General features: G+C 46.0%; 1 protein-coding gene across 1 annotated transcript; it reads right to left on the bottom strand.

Moving 5' to 3' along the window:
* Positions 1 to 1,183: 1,183 nt before the first annotated feature.
* Positions 1,184 to 6,980, bottom strand: LOC113834353. Its single transcript, XM_027402937.2, has 2 exons — positions 5,969 to 6,980; positions 1,184 to 2,080 (listed from the first exon to the last, which is right to left on the bottom strand). The coding sequence occupies exons 1-2, from the start codon at positions 6,963 to 6,965 to the stop codon at positions 1,734 to 1,736; spliced, it is 1,344 nt and encodes a 447-aa protein (XP_027258738.1). The 5' UTR covers positions 6,966 to 6,980; the 3' UTR covers positions 1,184 to 1,733.
* Between the last annotated feature and the right edge of the window lie 8,980 nt (positions 6,981 to 15,960).

Raw genomic sequence — 15,960 nt, 5'->3', positions numbered from 1 at the left:
CCTGGCATCCAGCCAGGCGCCATCTTGGGGCTGTGGCTCCCCACAGTAAAGTATTTAAGCACTCACGTATAGATATTAGACATAGAGCAAAGGACTACCAGCCTACAATCCACACCACCAGAGAAACTAGGAGACAAGAAGGACCCCAAGAGAAGAAAACATGGTTCCCCGAAGAAGGCAAAGGGGACAAGAACCCCTGAGCAAATTGGGAGCATGGGTATGGGAGAGAGAGGAAGGAGTTAAGGATTTCTTGAGTGCACTGACTGATTCTTCTAGGACCTGGATATCCGTGTGCATGGCTTGTTGTAGAAGCTTAAAATGATTAATTCCCTGTAGGGCAACGGTTCCGGTCCCTATGCCGGCTGCTATGCCCCCCACTGTTATTCCTCCTAATAATAGGGCCACGGTAAAGGATATTGGCTCCCTCTTATATCGGGTTGATTTCTCTAGTACGCTGTAAACATATTCAGGTTGGTGGTATGTGACTTTGGGCCAAAGTTCTATCAATATACAAAAGTCAATGGTGGTGTTGAGAACAGTGGTAGAGACACAGGGAGTCAACCCAGTACTGCAAGCCCAATAAGTTCCATAAGGGGCAACAAGGTATCGGCTGTCCTGAGATAATGGCTCTACTTGGTTACATAATTCTTGATGTGAGGGAGGAATCCTGCCTATGCATAGCCCCTTTCCTGAGACCTCAGATATTGTGAGCTTGTGCTGCATAGCAGCTCCACAACTGGTAGGTGCTGAGGTCTGGTTGGAGTAGTTGCCCAGTATTGCCACGCCTTCATAATATGGGGGCCGGGAAACTAGGCATAACCAGCATTCCTGAGTCTTGTTGGGGTCTGAAAAATTTAAGGCTTGGTAAACTCCTTGGATTAATTGTAATAATCTATCTCCGGTACCTGGAGGGTCTCTGGTTATTTCGATATTTAGGGCATCTGGGGTGGGGGAGAAGGTGACAGCACCTGGTGTAGGAGTGATAGCTTTAGGAACGGTAGGGGGTTCAGGGACTTGAAATTGGGTTGGGGCTCTCTGGTCCGCTATTACTGTGTTTGGCCCGACTGATTGTTGGCTTAGGGGAGTAATTTGTCTGTACAGGGAGAATAAGGTCACCGGATCTTTCCCTGTTCGGTGCAACCGGAGTCCCCAGACTTTAGGACTATCCCAAGTAGTCCTTTTTCCAGCATCTGTGAACCTTAGGATGAGAGGGTTGCATTTTCCTCCGGGGGTGGCGCCTTGAAAACCTCCCCCTCCGGCACTATCATAACAGGGTCCGCAGGCTCTTTGCCCACATCTCCATGGTCCTTTCCCTGCGTACCCTGGGATCTCCCTCCGTTTGAGAGTGATGAAATCCCAAGAGGAAGAGGGTTTCCAGTAAGCCTCCCCTGTGGTTTCACATCCCCATCTTGCACAGTACCCTTCCTGCGGCCCCCCGCAGCCATGAGTTGGTTTATGGCCGGGGCAAACATAAAAATCCTTGCTTCTTGTTCCTATCCTTCCCCCAGGGTGGTGGCATCCGTACCCTGGGAATGGTTCCTGGTCAGAGGGATCCCAATCAGACCCTACTAAGTCACATAGGTCGACATAGAGAGGAGGGAACCCATCATGTAGAGTCCCTATATAAGTGCTGAGGTTGGCTATTTCCCCGGTCCCTAGATTGGCTATTTTCCAGGTGATATTATAAACCCTGTGGGGGTTAGTTGCTACATGGGGGGTAAACAGACAACCAATCAACAGGAGGGTGTACGAGAGAGTCTTATCTTTAAAGGATTTTGAGTGCGGTGTGCGGTCCATTCTGATGCAGTGGCTGAATCGGTGGGTCGGGCTGGCTTTACATGTGAAGCATGTATCCAAGCTGCAATGCCGTCTACCTTGAGTGCGGTGGGAGTGGTAAGCAAAACAATGTAGGGTCCCTTCCAGTGGGGTTCAAGGTTCTTGGCCTGGTGACGCCGTACCCAAACGGTGTCCCCGATCTGGTAGGAATGGGGGATGGTGGGATGATCCCTCTGGTCTTTATAAGCTTGAGCAAGGGGTTTCCAGACCTCCCGTTGTACTAGTTGGAGGGCCTGTAAATGAGCTTGGAGAGAAGGGGAGTTAGCAAAATCTGAGACATCTTGATCAAGAAAGTTAATGATAGGAGTAGGTACTCCATGCAGGATCTCAAAGGGTGTGAGCCCATGTGGTCCAGGGGTATTACGAGCACGGTAGAGTGCTAGGGGGAGTAGGAGGACCCAGTCTCTAGTGCCAGTTGCAAGCGACAATTTTGTTAAAGTCTCCTTGATTGTTCTATTCATCCTTTCTACCTGTCCTGAACTTTGGGGTCTATAAGCACAATGTAATTTCCAATCAATCCCCAACAAGGTGGCCACTGACTGACTTACCTGGGAGACGAAGGCGGGCCCATTGTCTGTTCCCAGTACCTGAGGCATCCCATAACGGGGAAAGATTTCTTCAAGCAATTTCTTAGTAACGATCTTGGCTGTTTCATGTTTAGTAGGGAAGGCTTCAACCCATCCTGAAAAGGTGTCTACAAAAATTAATAGATACTTGTATCCATATTTACCTGGTTTAATCTCAGTGAAATCTATCTCCCAATGTGTTCCGGGCCGGTAGCCTCTGACCCGGTTCCCGGGAGGAAGCTTCAGTCTGGATGCGTTGACTTGGGCGCACGCATCACATTGCTCAGTTACCTGTTTTAGAATATCATTCTTCCCCAAAAGGAAATTGAATTCCTCTTCTCGTTCGAGGAGCTCCCGCATCTTCTTGGAGCTCAGATGTGTCATCTTATGTAAAAATGTCACTAGGTACTTGGTTACCCGGTAGGGGATGACAGTCTTTCCTTCATAAGTCCAATCCCCGTTTGGTTCCTTTGTGGCTCCCAATTTCTCTAGGGTTTGGATGTCTCTTTGTTCATAGTCCCATGAGGGGAAGGGATGGTCGTTGGTGGGCTCTAGAGCCAGGAGGTTAGTGGTGTCTGTGGTCAGGGCCGCCTCTCGGGCAGCCAAGTCTGCCCTTCGATTGCCCCTTGCTTCGAAAGAATCCCCTTTTTGGTGTCCAGGGCAATGTATGATACTTAAGGCAGCGGGCAGATGAAGAGCCCTTAAGAGAGCGAGGATTTCTTCCTTATTTTTAATGTCTTTCCCTTCGGAGGTAAGCAGCCCCCTCCGTAAATTTCTCCATGTATATGGGCCGTGGCGAAAGCATAACGACTGTCTGTATACACGGTGAGCCTCTTACCTTCTGCCAATTTTAGAGCCTGCGTGAGTGCTATGAGTTCTGCCCTCTGTGCGGAAGTTCCAGGGGGGAGTGCCTGGGCCCAGATGACCTGATTCTCTGTGGTGACTGCCGCGCCCGCCCTTCGTTCTCCTTGATGCAAAAAGCTGCTTCCATCCGTGAACCAGATGTGGTCCGGGCTAGGTAGAGGCTGGTCAGTCAGGTCAGATCTCGCCCCATGAGCCTCGGCCAATACCTGTAAGCAATCATGAGCCTCTGGCTCCCCAGGGAGGGGGAGCAGGGTGGCTGGGTTCAGAGTCACCAAAGGCCCGAAGTGGACCTGGTCTTTGTCTAACAGCATAGTCTGGTAATGAGTCATTCGGGCATTAGTAAGCCATCTGTCTGGAGGCTGTCTGATGACTGCCTCAACTGCATGAGGGGCATGTATGGTCAAAGGCTGCCCCAAGGTTAGCTTGTGAGAATCTTTTACCAGCAGGGCTATAGCGGCAATCATTCGAAGGCAGGGTGGCCATCCCGATGCCACAGGATCCAATTTCTTGGAGAGGTATGCAGTGGGCCTTCTCCAAGGCCCCAGTTTTTGGGTGAGGACTCCCTTAGCATAGCCCTCTTTCTCATCTATAAAAAGTTCAAATGGCTTAGCTAAGTCCGGTAGACCCAGGGCTGGTGATTCAAGGAGAGCCTTTTTGATGTCGGTGAAGGCTTTCTTTTGGGGCTCTTCCCATTTAAAAGCAACCCCTGGCCGAGTGAGGGGGTAGAGGGGAGCCGCCATTTCGGCAAACCCAGGGATCCATAGGCGGCAGAAGCCTGCCGTTCCCAAGAACTCTCTCAGTTGGCGGGGATTTTGTGGGGTGGGAATGTCTAAGATGGCTCGCATACGGGCTTCCGTTAGCCATCGACGCCCATCCTTTATCTTGTATCCTAAATAGGTCACCTGTTTCTGACATATCTGGGCCTTCTTGGCGGATGCCCGGTACCCTAGGTTCCCAAGAGTCTGGAGGAGGGCTTGAGTGCCTTCCTTGCATTCCCCTTTGGTTTTGGCTGCCAGGAGAATGTCATCTACATATTGTAAGAGGATTAGAGCGGGGTACCTAACCCGGAATTCTGCCAGGTCCTGATGTAAAGCTTCATCAAAAAGGGTAGGGCTGTTCTTAAACCCTTGAGGTAGCCTAGTCCAAGTCAGCTGCCCAGAGATTCCAAGGGCCGCGTCCTGCCATTCAAAGGCAAATATAGGCTGGCTGGTGGGATGCAGGCGGAGGCAGAAGAAAGCGTCTTTAAGATCTAAGACTGTGTACCAGGTATAGTTAGGTGGCAATCCACTCAGCAAATTGTAAGGGTTGGGGACAGTAGGGTGTATGTCCTCTATCCTTTTATTGACTTCTCTCAGGTCCTGCACTGGCCGGTAGTCATTAGTTCCCGGCTTCCTAACGGGTAGCAAGGGTGTATTCCAAGGAGATTTACAGGGCACCAGAATCCCTTGTTCAAGTAACCTTTTAATATGTGGCCGAATTCCTTCGCGGGCTTCTTTAGGCATTGGATACTGTCTGACGGATGCAGGAAGGATGGCAGCTTTTAAGGTTACTATAATTGGGGCCTGGTTAATGGCAAGGCCCATTCCTCCTGTTTCAGCCCAGGCTTGGGGAAATTCCGCAAGCCAGTGATCAAGGGTTTCCTGATTGTTCGAATTAGTCCTCTTTTCATGGAGTCTATATTCATCTTCTATGGACATTGTCAAGATGGTAAGGGGAATTCCCTCTGGCCCTGTGACTTTGACTTCTGACCTCTCAAAGTGTATTTGAGCTTTTAATTTGGTCAATAGGTCCCGTCCTAGTAAGGGGTAGGGGCAATCTGGCACATGGAGGAAAGAATGCATAACCTTACCGGTCGCGAGCTGGAGCTGCCGATTTGTAGTCCAATGGTACTGCTTTCCGCCTGTAGCTCCCTGTACCCATGCAGTCCGGTGACTCAGGGGTCCGGGTGACCGATTCAGAACGGAATGTTGTGCCCCTGTATTGACTAGGAAGGTGACCGGATGCCCCCCAACTTGCAGTGTTATCCTGGGCTCAGGGGGGGTGCTCCTGGCCCTGACTCCTCTAATCTTCTAGGTTCAGGAGGTCAGAAACCCTTGGCTGTGGAAGCTTGGCCCGGGGGTTCTTAGGGCATTCTCTTGCCCAGTGTCCTTTTTCTTTACAGTAAGCACATTGGTCCCTGTCCAGGTGGGGCCCCCTTCTGTCATCCCTCTGTCTATTCTGTCTCTGGCCTGTCACTACTGTGGCCAATAGCCTGCTCATTTCTTTATTCCGCTTACGGTCTCTCGCAACCTCTTTTTCCTCTGCTTCCTGTCTTAGTCTTTCCTCTCTCTCCTGGGTTTCCTTCCTCCAACGTTCTTCTCTTTCTGTCTGTGTTTCCCTCTTATTAAAAATACGTTCTGCTTCCTTCAACAAATCCTGGAGTGTATATCCCTGTAGATTTTCTAGCCTTTGAAGCTTGTTTCTTATGTCCGGGGCTGATTGCCAAATAAAGGACATAGAAACGTTGGTGGCCTGACCTGGATCTTCTGGATTATAGGGAGTATACATCCTGTACGCTTCTTTCAATCTCTCTAGAAAAGCAGCAGGTGATTCCTCCGCACCCTGTATTATCTGCTTCACCTGGGCCAAATTAGTGGGTCTGCGTCCTGCCCCCCGGAGACCCGCTACAAGCAACTGGCGATAGAGACGCAGGTGGGTCCTACCTGCTTCAGTGGTAAAATCCCATTCAGGTCTTTCAAGAGGGCAAGCCGCATCAATTTCATTGGGCAGCTGGGTGGGCTGCCCGTTTCCTCCTGGGACATTTTTTCGTGCTTCTAGTAGCACGCGCTGTTTCTCCTCCGAGGTTAAGAGGACCTGCAAAAGCTGCTGACAATCATCCCAGGTGGGTTGGTGAGTCGTGAGTACCGACTCTATGAGAGATGTCAGCCTCACGGGGTCTGCAGAAAAAGAAGGATTATTATTTTTCCAGTTATAGAGGTCCGATGCTGAGAATGGCCAATACTGAGGTTGGCCGTTCAGTCCAGTTCGGAGGGGCAAAGTGGTTGAATCTGGAACGGGCTGCTCCCTGCGACCTCTTAGTCGATAAGCCATTGGTGAAGGGTCAGGGGCCGCTTCCGCCAAGGCGGCGGCGGAGTCCGCTTCTGCCTCTGGTGGGGGCGGCAGTGGCGGATATGGCGGGGGCTCCTCCGTTAATAGATCAACCAACTGGTCTTCTCCCGGGGGGAGTACCTTAGGTGTCTTCTTTTCTTTAGCCTTAGTGTCTTTCACCGCGGTAGGGTAAAGGTTGGAATGGGAAGGGGGGTTGGGAGGAATCAAAGGAGTGGGAGGTGTAGGGGCCGAAGGAATGGGTCGGTTGGAGCGGTTAGAGGGGGGAAGGAGAGAGGGGCCCTTGGGATGTAAGAAAGGACGTACCCAGGGAGGGGGGTCCTGAACCAAAGCCTCCCAAGTGACGATATAAGCCACTTGATCGGGATGCCCGTGTGGTCCAGGATCCATAATCTTCTCTTTTACCTGGAATATAGTCTGGGGGTTAAAGGTACCATCTCGCGGCCAGCCTACGTCAAAGGTCGGCCATTCTGAAGAACAAAGAGTAATCCATTTGCGTTTACGCACATCAACAGATTGGTTATGAGCATATTCCTGTACATCTCTCCAGTGCGAGAGTGTTAGGGACAAAGGAGTGGTGACAGTTTGCCCCATAGTTTCTAGGCTTAGGAGGACACCAATGACAGCTACAAGACAAAGACCGAATAACACAGAACAGACTTTCGCAGCGCGGTTTCGACAGAGAGTCGACAGAAAGAATTGAGAGGGGTTCGAGGAAGGGGGCCCTCCTTCTTCGTCCCCAGTAAAGATTGCAAATCCCTCAAGCCGAGGGCCTTCTCCAAAGAGACTGGGAAAATGTCCAGTCATAGATCTAAGTTCAAAGTACAAATCCCTCACCCCGAGGGCTTCCCAAGTTCAAAGTACAAATCCCTCACCCCGAGGGCTTCCCAAGTTCAAAATACAAATCCCTCACCCCGAGGGCTTCAAACGCTACCAGGACGTCTCCTGGAGCCGTGGTCCGGAGTCCGAGCTCGTCAGCTCCTCTCGGATCCGCCAAATACAAATGTACACAGCTGTATACTACAAACGCAAGCGCAGTTCACAAGACGGACTCAGACCAGACAAGACAAAACAGCGGATCCACACAACACTTACCTCCCAAACGTGGGTCGGTGGTCCCTGAGTGGGGGTCTCTAATCCCAGACGAGCCCCCAAATGAAAGACCCCCGAAGAGGCACTTTCGTAGAGGGAGACCCACACACCCAGGAATCAGCGAGGCCACGAACTGGATGCAAAAAACAAGAGGCTTTATTGGAGACGCGGGTACCCGGGGCGACTTAGCCTTTGTGTGGCTAAGCGCGCCGAGCCAAGGGAAAGGGGTCCTTATATAGGGAAAAAGGCGCAAGCTAGGAGCAGGGATTCTATTGGATAATTCTAATGAGGCATTATACAGAGCTATTCCCATTGGTCAATGTATATGAGGCGCTATACAGGGTTATTCAAATAAGGCAAAGTACAGAGTTATTCAAATGAGGTGAAACACAGAGTCTTTCAAATAAGGCGAAATACAGAATCATTTCCATTGGATGGTTCAAATGAGACACAGAGCCATTCCAGATCAGCATATTCTCAAGGTCTGGTGTCTGGTGTCTGGTACAGCAGACTCAATTCCCCCCCCCTTCCTGATGGCTGACCTTGGGGGCGGAGACCTTGGGACGGAGTGTTTCTCTTCGGGCGGGGCGGGGGCTCAGGGGCAGGGCTCCAGGCCGGCTCACTCGGTGTTTGTTCTCGTGCTGACCCACCCAGTGCTCGTTCTCGGGCTGGCCCACCTGGTGCTCATTCTTGGGCCGGCCCCACCCGGTGCTTGTTCTCGGGCCGGGTGGGGAAAGGCTACCGGGGGTGGGGATCGGGGAAGCCGCCGACAGGAGGAAGAGGAGACAAACTTGAGAAAGAAAGGGCTAAGGGACAGGGGTCTTTCAATAGAGGGAGCCAATATAGTTCTGGCACAGAGGAAAAGTCAGGGGATCCACAGGGATGACCCCAACTAAGAATCTAGGCAGTGGTGGAGAGGCTTCCTGTGATGCCCTTCCCCTATTCGTGACTACCTTGGGTTGCCATTCCTAGAACCTTCATCCAGTAGCTGATCAAAGCAGAAACAGGCAATCACAGATAAACACTGAGCCATACTCCTAGAATCCAGTTGTGGAGAGGGAGGAGCAAAGGAGCCAAAACTGTGGGGAAGAAACCCACAGAAACAGTTGACCTGACCTAGTGAGAGCAGGGAGATCCTAGTTGTAAAGCTGGGGAGCCATCATTGGACTGAACCAAGCCCTCTGAATGTGGGTGCCAGCTAGGAGGCCAGGGCAGTCTATGGGACCTCTAACAGTGGAGACAGTGTTTATCCCGAGAGCACAAATGGACTTTGGGAGCCCATTCCCTATGGAGGGGTACTATTGCAGCCCACATACAAGAAAAAAGACCTAGACCCTCCACCCAAATGATGTGATGGACTTTGATGGTTCCCCATGGGGGGCCTCCCTATTATGTGGAGTAGGTGTGAGGTAGGTTGGGGGGGTCTGTGGGGAGCATGGGAGGTAGAGGGAATATGGTGATTGATATGTAAATAAGAGTGCTTCTAAAATAAAATAAAAACAAAAGAGAAGTTAGAAAACCAGAAGATGTCAAATTTCCTTCAAAACTTGGCTGTACACAGACTTTATCTTATGAATCTGCATCGAGATTTTGCTAGTATACTTATTTTCCCATGCAGTGTTGGTTCATCATACAGGTGACTGATATGAGTTGATTTTGGAATATACTAGCAATGTAAAGTTGAATAAAGGAAGAACTCTAAGTTTCATCTGTATCAATTTTACTGCTTTTCTTAAATTCAGCTTTTTTAAAAAAATTATGTATATGAGCACATGTGTGGCAATTATGGTTGTTTGAGGACATCTTGTGAGAATTGGTTTTCTCCTTCTACATGGAAGTTTTAGAGATCAAACTCAAATAGTCAGACTTGGCAACAGACATCTTTTCCTCCAGACCATCTACTGGCACTTGTACATTCTGTTGTAAAAATTATCTGTAGATATATCAGTTCTAATTCACTCACTACCAGCCTTTCATAAATACCGAGAGACCCAACACTTTCATCTGGCCTCAAAGGGCACCTGTACCCATATATATATATATATATACATATATATAATATATATATATATATATGTTATATATATATATATATATATATATATATATTGTGTGTATGTGTGTGTGTGTGAATATATAATATATAAGTTTAAAAAATAAGTTATTCTTAAGCTGGGCATAGTTCATTACCTGAGTTATTCTAAAGTTATTTATGTTTCTAAATAAAAATACTTTTCTTGCTTTCATTTTTTTTGAGACAGGGTTTCTCTGTTGCTTTGGAGGCTGATCTGGAACTAGCTCTTTTAGGCCAGGCTGGCCTTGAACTCACAAAGTTCTACCTGCCTCTGCCTCCCGAGTGCTGGCATTACAGGCATGTGCCACCACTGCCTGGCCATTTTCTTGCTTTCTAAAAATTTTGTATTTCTACTGGAATTTCTTCTTCACTTTGCATTCACTGTATAAAATTTCTGACACATGGCCTTTCATCTTAACTCAATTTGTGTAACTGCTCTCATCCTACTTAGGAATGACATTTGATAATGTACAAAACAATTAGCTATGTGTTTTCAATAGAGATAAGAAAAACTTTCTCGTGTGAAAGCAGCATTCAAATGGTGAAATGTATTTCAAAAAGACAAACAGAGGCATATAAAGGTAGTCTTCATTCCAATCCCTGCTTATACACCAACACCTGATTAGTGATTCCTTTTTCAGGCTTTGAACTGCAATCTATATATGTGTTTATGTTCACATTTACTTTACATGTGTCACTTGAAAATGTACCCTAAAATATACACATTCTAAAATCAATGAGCTCATCTCATCTGCCATGGAAATGCTTTGTCTATAATATACCTTCCAATAAAAAAACAAATCTCAATGAATTTTGTGAATATTTTGCAAGAAAGTTTCTTGTGACTTTTACCAAATAAAATAATATGAAAGCTTCTGGGTACATTAACATATGAATAATGCCATGAGGTCATGTTGGCTATACATAATGGCAAAAGTTAATTTGGAATGGAGGTCATTTATAGTCATTAAATTTTATTTAATGTATTTGAAGTTGGCATTTTATAATATAATATGAAAAACATTTAAGTGTTTAGATATAGCTCTCTTTTCTTTCTTTCATAGTATTTTCTGTGTGCTTGTATAATGTTTGTCCTGGTTTGCAGCATTCTTGTGTGTGGAAGCCAGAGGTGTAAGTTGAGTTTTCTCTATAAGTCTCCTCTTTATTCTTTGAGACAGGGTCTCTTACTGAACTTGGAACTAATTTGCTTGTCAAGGGTAGCTTTCCACAAAGGCCCTGGATCTCCTGTATCAATCTCCTTAGTTCTGAAGTTATAGAAACATATTACTTGGCCTAGCTTTTTTTATGGAAGTAATGGAGATCAAAATGCAGGTGTCAACTTTTGGACAAGCAATTTAGTGACTGAGTCATCTCCCTAGCCCTGATGACTATCCTTAATATTTCACATTTTTCACTGAACTATTTTCAAAATATGAAAAGAAGGATTGGTTAACAAAAAAACTTTATTATTAAAATTTGAATTATTACTTTAAGAAGAAAACACACATTAGTTCAACATAAGAATATTTTGTAAACATTTAATGTCGAGTCTATCTTGACCAGCAAGAGAAACAGGACCAGGACTCTTCTTTAAGCAGTTTATTTAGGAACCTTGTACATCAGCTTCTCCTTTTCCCAGCCCCCCCCCCACACACACACTTAAAAGCAAGCTCATTCCCCAATTAGCTCACGCCACCTGGTGATCCCGGATAGGTCACAGCTGGAGGAGGCACACCAGATCCACTAACGCTTCCAAATAAGGCTTGTTTACAGCTAAGCTCGGTCTCCCTGGCATCCAGCCAGGCACCATCTTGGGGCTGTGGCTCCCCACAGTTCCCCCTTTTTTATTTAAAAATAACACAACAGGCAAGGGTATTGTCTGATCCCTGAAATCAAGGGACTTTGTAATGACCCCACGCCCAGTTATCAGCCGAGCTGGTGCCACACCTGACTGGTATCTTTTCTCAGAGATGGGAGTATGTTACCAACCCATATGCAATCAGACATGCCCTTCATGAAGCCTCGGAATGCTGACTTCAAGTGTAGTACTTCGTCTAGCAGCCTGAGAGGAATGACTGCTTAGCTCTTTAGTTCTGTTAGCCAAGCCTGAGGTGACTGCCCTGCCTCCAGGGCCTCGAAGGCTTGTGCAATTATGGCATTACTTCTCTGCTGTGTGACCCTCATCCTGCAGATACACCATAAGGCTATGAAACTAACTAGGATAAGAATTCCTCCCAGAGCACCCATTCTCGCCCACTCTTTCAGATGATTCATGGCTTGAGTGATCCATGTAGACAATCCTTCGGCAACAGAGACATCCACCCGGGTGGAATTCACATTCACAATAGAGAGCCTCAGGTTCTGCATCAATTTGTCGAAGTCGCCAGACCAATTACCTAAAAGATATTGAGAAAGCTGTTTAGACATATTGGCTGCTAACGAATAATTACAGAGGTCACGCACAATCCGGTCATCTTCCATTCATATCCTAGTTTCACCAACTGCCACAGGGCATTGACCTGTTCCCTGAACTAGGTCAATGTGTTGGTTCAAAACCATAATACCGCCTTTTAACTGAGCATTAAGGGAAGACTGTACATCCAAAGCGGTGGCTACATTAGCTGACAAATTATTTAAGCCGTGGTGCCTCCTACAGCTGCAGCTAATCCAGAATGTGCCCTAATATGTTGAATATAAAAGGGCTGTGAATGACTCCAAATCAACTCCTGCAGCTGTATTATATATGGCTGAATAGGGCTATTTATCTTCACCTTCCCGGCAACTTCCAAATCTTTTATCAAATTAACAACATAATTGGAATCTGAAATTAAATTAAAGGCTTCAGGGTTGGCCATCCCTCCTCTCGAGGGTCCTCCATGGCCCCATATATTTGAGGGCCCTGAGGTTAGGGGCCCCTCTGTCCGTTTTTTAGACGGGCTCCTCTGTATCCCTGTGTCAGAGGCTGACCATGGATATCTTTTACTGATCTACATTCATTGGCCCAATGGTTTCCCTTTTTACATTTTGGGCAGAGACAAGGTTGCTTTGGGTGGTTCCCAGTTCCTGGCTCATGCCGGCTTCCACTTTCAGGGCATTGCCTTTTAAGGTGCCCCATCTTTCCACAGCAAGCTCCTTTACTTCCCTTTTGGGCTTGCTTAAGTTGCGTGACCATGGCCGCAAGATCTGCATTGGTCAAGGGTCTACCTAGCTCCCTGCATACCTTTATCCAGGCCTCTAATCCTTTGTTTTTATAGGGGGTGATTGTAGCCTTACATTCCTTTGTGTATTGTTCAAAGACAAGCTGTTTTATCAAGGGCATGGCCAGGTCGGGATCTCCAAATACCCTTCCAGCTGCCTTAACCATTCTGGCAACAAAGTTGGAAAATGGTTCCATGGGGCCTTGAATGATCTTAGTAAGATTGTCACTCACTTCTCCTTTATTGGGCAATGATTTCCAGGCTCGAGTTGCGATATTATTAATTTGCTCTAAGATCTGTAACGGATATCCCGTCTGTTGCTGAGCCCCAGGAGCATGTCCACATCCCAGGCTGCGTATCCTGCCGCACGATTGACAGCAGCCTGCTCTTTGGCATATTCTATTAAGAAGGCTTTCCAGTGTAAATGTTGTCCAGGGGATAAACAATCTCGCACCAAGCTCATCCAGTCGCTTGGAGTCATGCAATGGCTATTAAGAGCTTCAACCTGCGCTGTTGTAAAAGCTGCGGTTACCCCATAAGTGCGGACAGACTCAGCAAGCACTTTCATTGTTTTGAAATCAAGCGGCTCATGATAGCACTGCCCCTTGTCATTCTGAAAGACAGAATAACACAACTCATGTCTCACTTCCTTCCATACCTCTGGGCAAAAGGACTGCCCCCCCCAACAGCCGGGAGAAGAAGTTATGTTATATGGAGGAGGGGGCGGTCCTGGAGCCGTAGGCTCCACCTTCACAGGACTCAGAGCGCTTCGCAAAGATGACCTCTCCATTTTCTTCACTAGCAATTCTAGTTCCTCTTTCGAATCTGAACTACTCTCTTCAGAACTGTCCTTTTCTGATATCATTGAGCGCTCCTCCTTCAGCTGTTGTAACACCTCCTGCCCCTTTTCTAGCTTTAGCCCTTTTGAGTGCAACAGCTCTTGAAGAGTGAGATAAATGGGTTGTGATGTCAAATTCCCCATACTTTCACTTTTGGTTACTTCTACTTTGTCCATTCCAGGAACATTATCGCTCCTTACCAGAGACCTTATTGCCTCTTTACCGAGGTCCTTAACTTGGTCCCAACTTACCTGGGACTTACCAGTCGACTGCCCTGACTGCAGGAAGTTCTGAGCCGTTCGCCCACGGAAAGCGGTTCCCATAGGGCCACCACTTGTCAAGTCTATCTCGACCAGCAAGAGAAACACGACCAGGAATCTTCTTTAAGCAATTTATTTAGGAACCTTGTACATCAGCTCCCCCCCCCTTCTACTTTCTTCAACCCTCAGTCTACATTTACATATATACTCTATATAACTTGTAAGTAACAGAAAATATATTTCAGATTTTAGTGAGTGAAATGTTCACTTTATATCTCAAAGAATATATTATCTAGCATTGCACAGTGAATGGAATTACAGACTATATAAGCTTAAAACATTGAAGACTTTATAAGTAATGTCTGTCATTCCATTGAAGACTACTCAGTAATCTTTGGGTCACTGAAAATTCTTTAACAATATCTCCTAAAATAACCTGTGCCAGGCTTTTTCTTTTGGGCCACCAACCAGCTCTCAAATCATGACATAGAGACTTATTGTTAGTTCTGAGTGTTCTGCTCATCTAGCTTAGGCTCATTTAGACTAGCTCTTTTAACTTAAATTAACCTGTTTCTCCTTATCTACCTTTCCCTTGGGGACTTTTATATTTCTTTCTATGTGCCCTGCTCTGTTTCTGTCTGTCTGGCGGCTCCCTGACTAGCCCCAGGCATTTCCCTTTCTTTCTGCCTCATTCTCTCCTCTCTTCTTCTCTTGTTCTTCTTAAGCCTAGATTCATCCTCTTATTTATTCTCTCTGCCTACCAGACCAACATATCCCTCTTCTGCCTAGCTATTGGCTATTCAACTTTTTATTAGGCCAATCAGGTACCTTAGGCAGGCAAGGTGAAACAGTAACACATCTTTTCACAATTAAACAAATGCAACTGAAACAAATTTAACAAAACTTACAAAGTTAAGGTAATATTCCACAGTGTAATGGACTATAACACATCTTTATATAGTTTAATATTCCACAGCAATAAGCCCTTTACTTAATTTCAGATTTTATGAAGAAATGTTCAGATTCTCAGAAATAATACTCTGCCACTTTTAAAAATTATTAATTTTAGTGTTATGTTTATGAGTATTTGCTTGCATGTATACATACATACATATATACATACAAACATACATACATACATACATACATACATACATACATACATAATACGGTGTGAACTTAGTGTCCAGTGGGACAGAAGAGGGCATTAGATCCCATGGAACTGGAGTTACTGATGGTTGTGGGCAGCCATGTTAGTACTAGAAATTGAACCATGTTCTTAAGGAACAACAACCAGTGTTCCACATGATCTGGCTACCTTACTCCAGTGTATTTACTTGAAAAGAAAAGGCTGCATATGATAGGGATATGTGAACACCCATGTTCATGATAGAACTATTCACAATCATGATAATCAGACTATATAATCAGTTCTGGTATCATCAGCTAAGAAATGGATTTTTAAAAATGTGGTCATAAACACACAATGGGAAAATAGATAAAAGACAATGTCATCTTCTAGTAATGTATGGAACTGAAAATTATATTTTTAGTTAAAGGAAGGCAGAATCAGCAAGATAAGTGTCCCTTTTTATCCATACATGGAAAGTAGGCTAAAAAAAATACAATGTCAGGGAATAATCAGGAAAGTGGGAGGGAATTGTGTGGGGGAAAGATGAAGGTAAGGAAAGATACTAGGCAGAGTGATGTTTCCAATATATGGTGTGTGTGTGTGTGTGTGTGTGTAGCAGTGCCCTAATGAAACATTATTTCATAGAATTAATGTATACCATTATAACAAGCCACCATATCACTCATATTGGAGCTACATGTAAGCAGAGACATAAACTATGACTTAAAGCAGGGATGCAAGGGATTTTAAAGTGTCCTTAAGAGACAAATAGCTAGCTTTGTCTAATTTTGTTTATGTAAGGGGTTTCTGCTCCTGGATGGAGAGGCCTCTGAAATGCTGCCAAGAAGGAACTTCACCTAATGGTGCACCTCACAGAATGAGGTGCAACCTTTGCTTCAGCTTGAATTCATTGCTAAGTAAATTCTACTTGGGGGTTAATGTATAATCATTGGTGCTCTCTTGGAACTGCTTTTTGTTCAGAATTTTAAACATTT

This window comes from Cricetulus griseus, chromosome 2, assembly GCF_003668045.3.
Source record: "Cricetulus griseus strain 17A/GY chromosome 2, alternate assembly CriGri-PICRH-1.0, whole genome shotgun sequence".
Classification (NCBI taxonomy): domain Eukaryota; kingdom Metazoa; phylum Chordata; class Mammalia; order Rodentia; family Cricetidae; genus Cricetulus; species Cricetulus griseus.
Note: the sequence above shows the minus strand (reverse complement) of the source record. Positions and strands in the feature narration are given on the sequence as shown.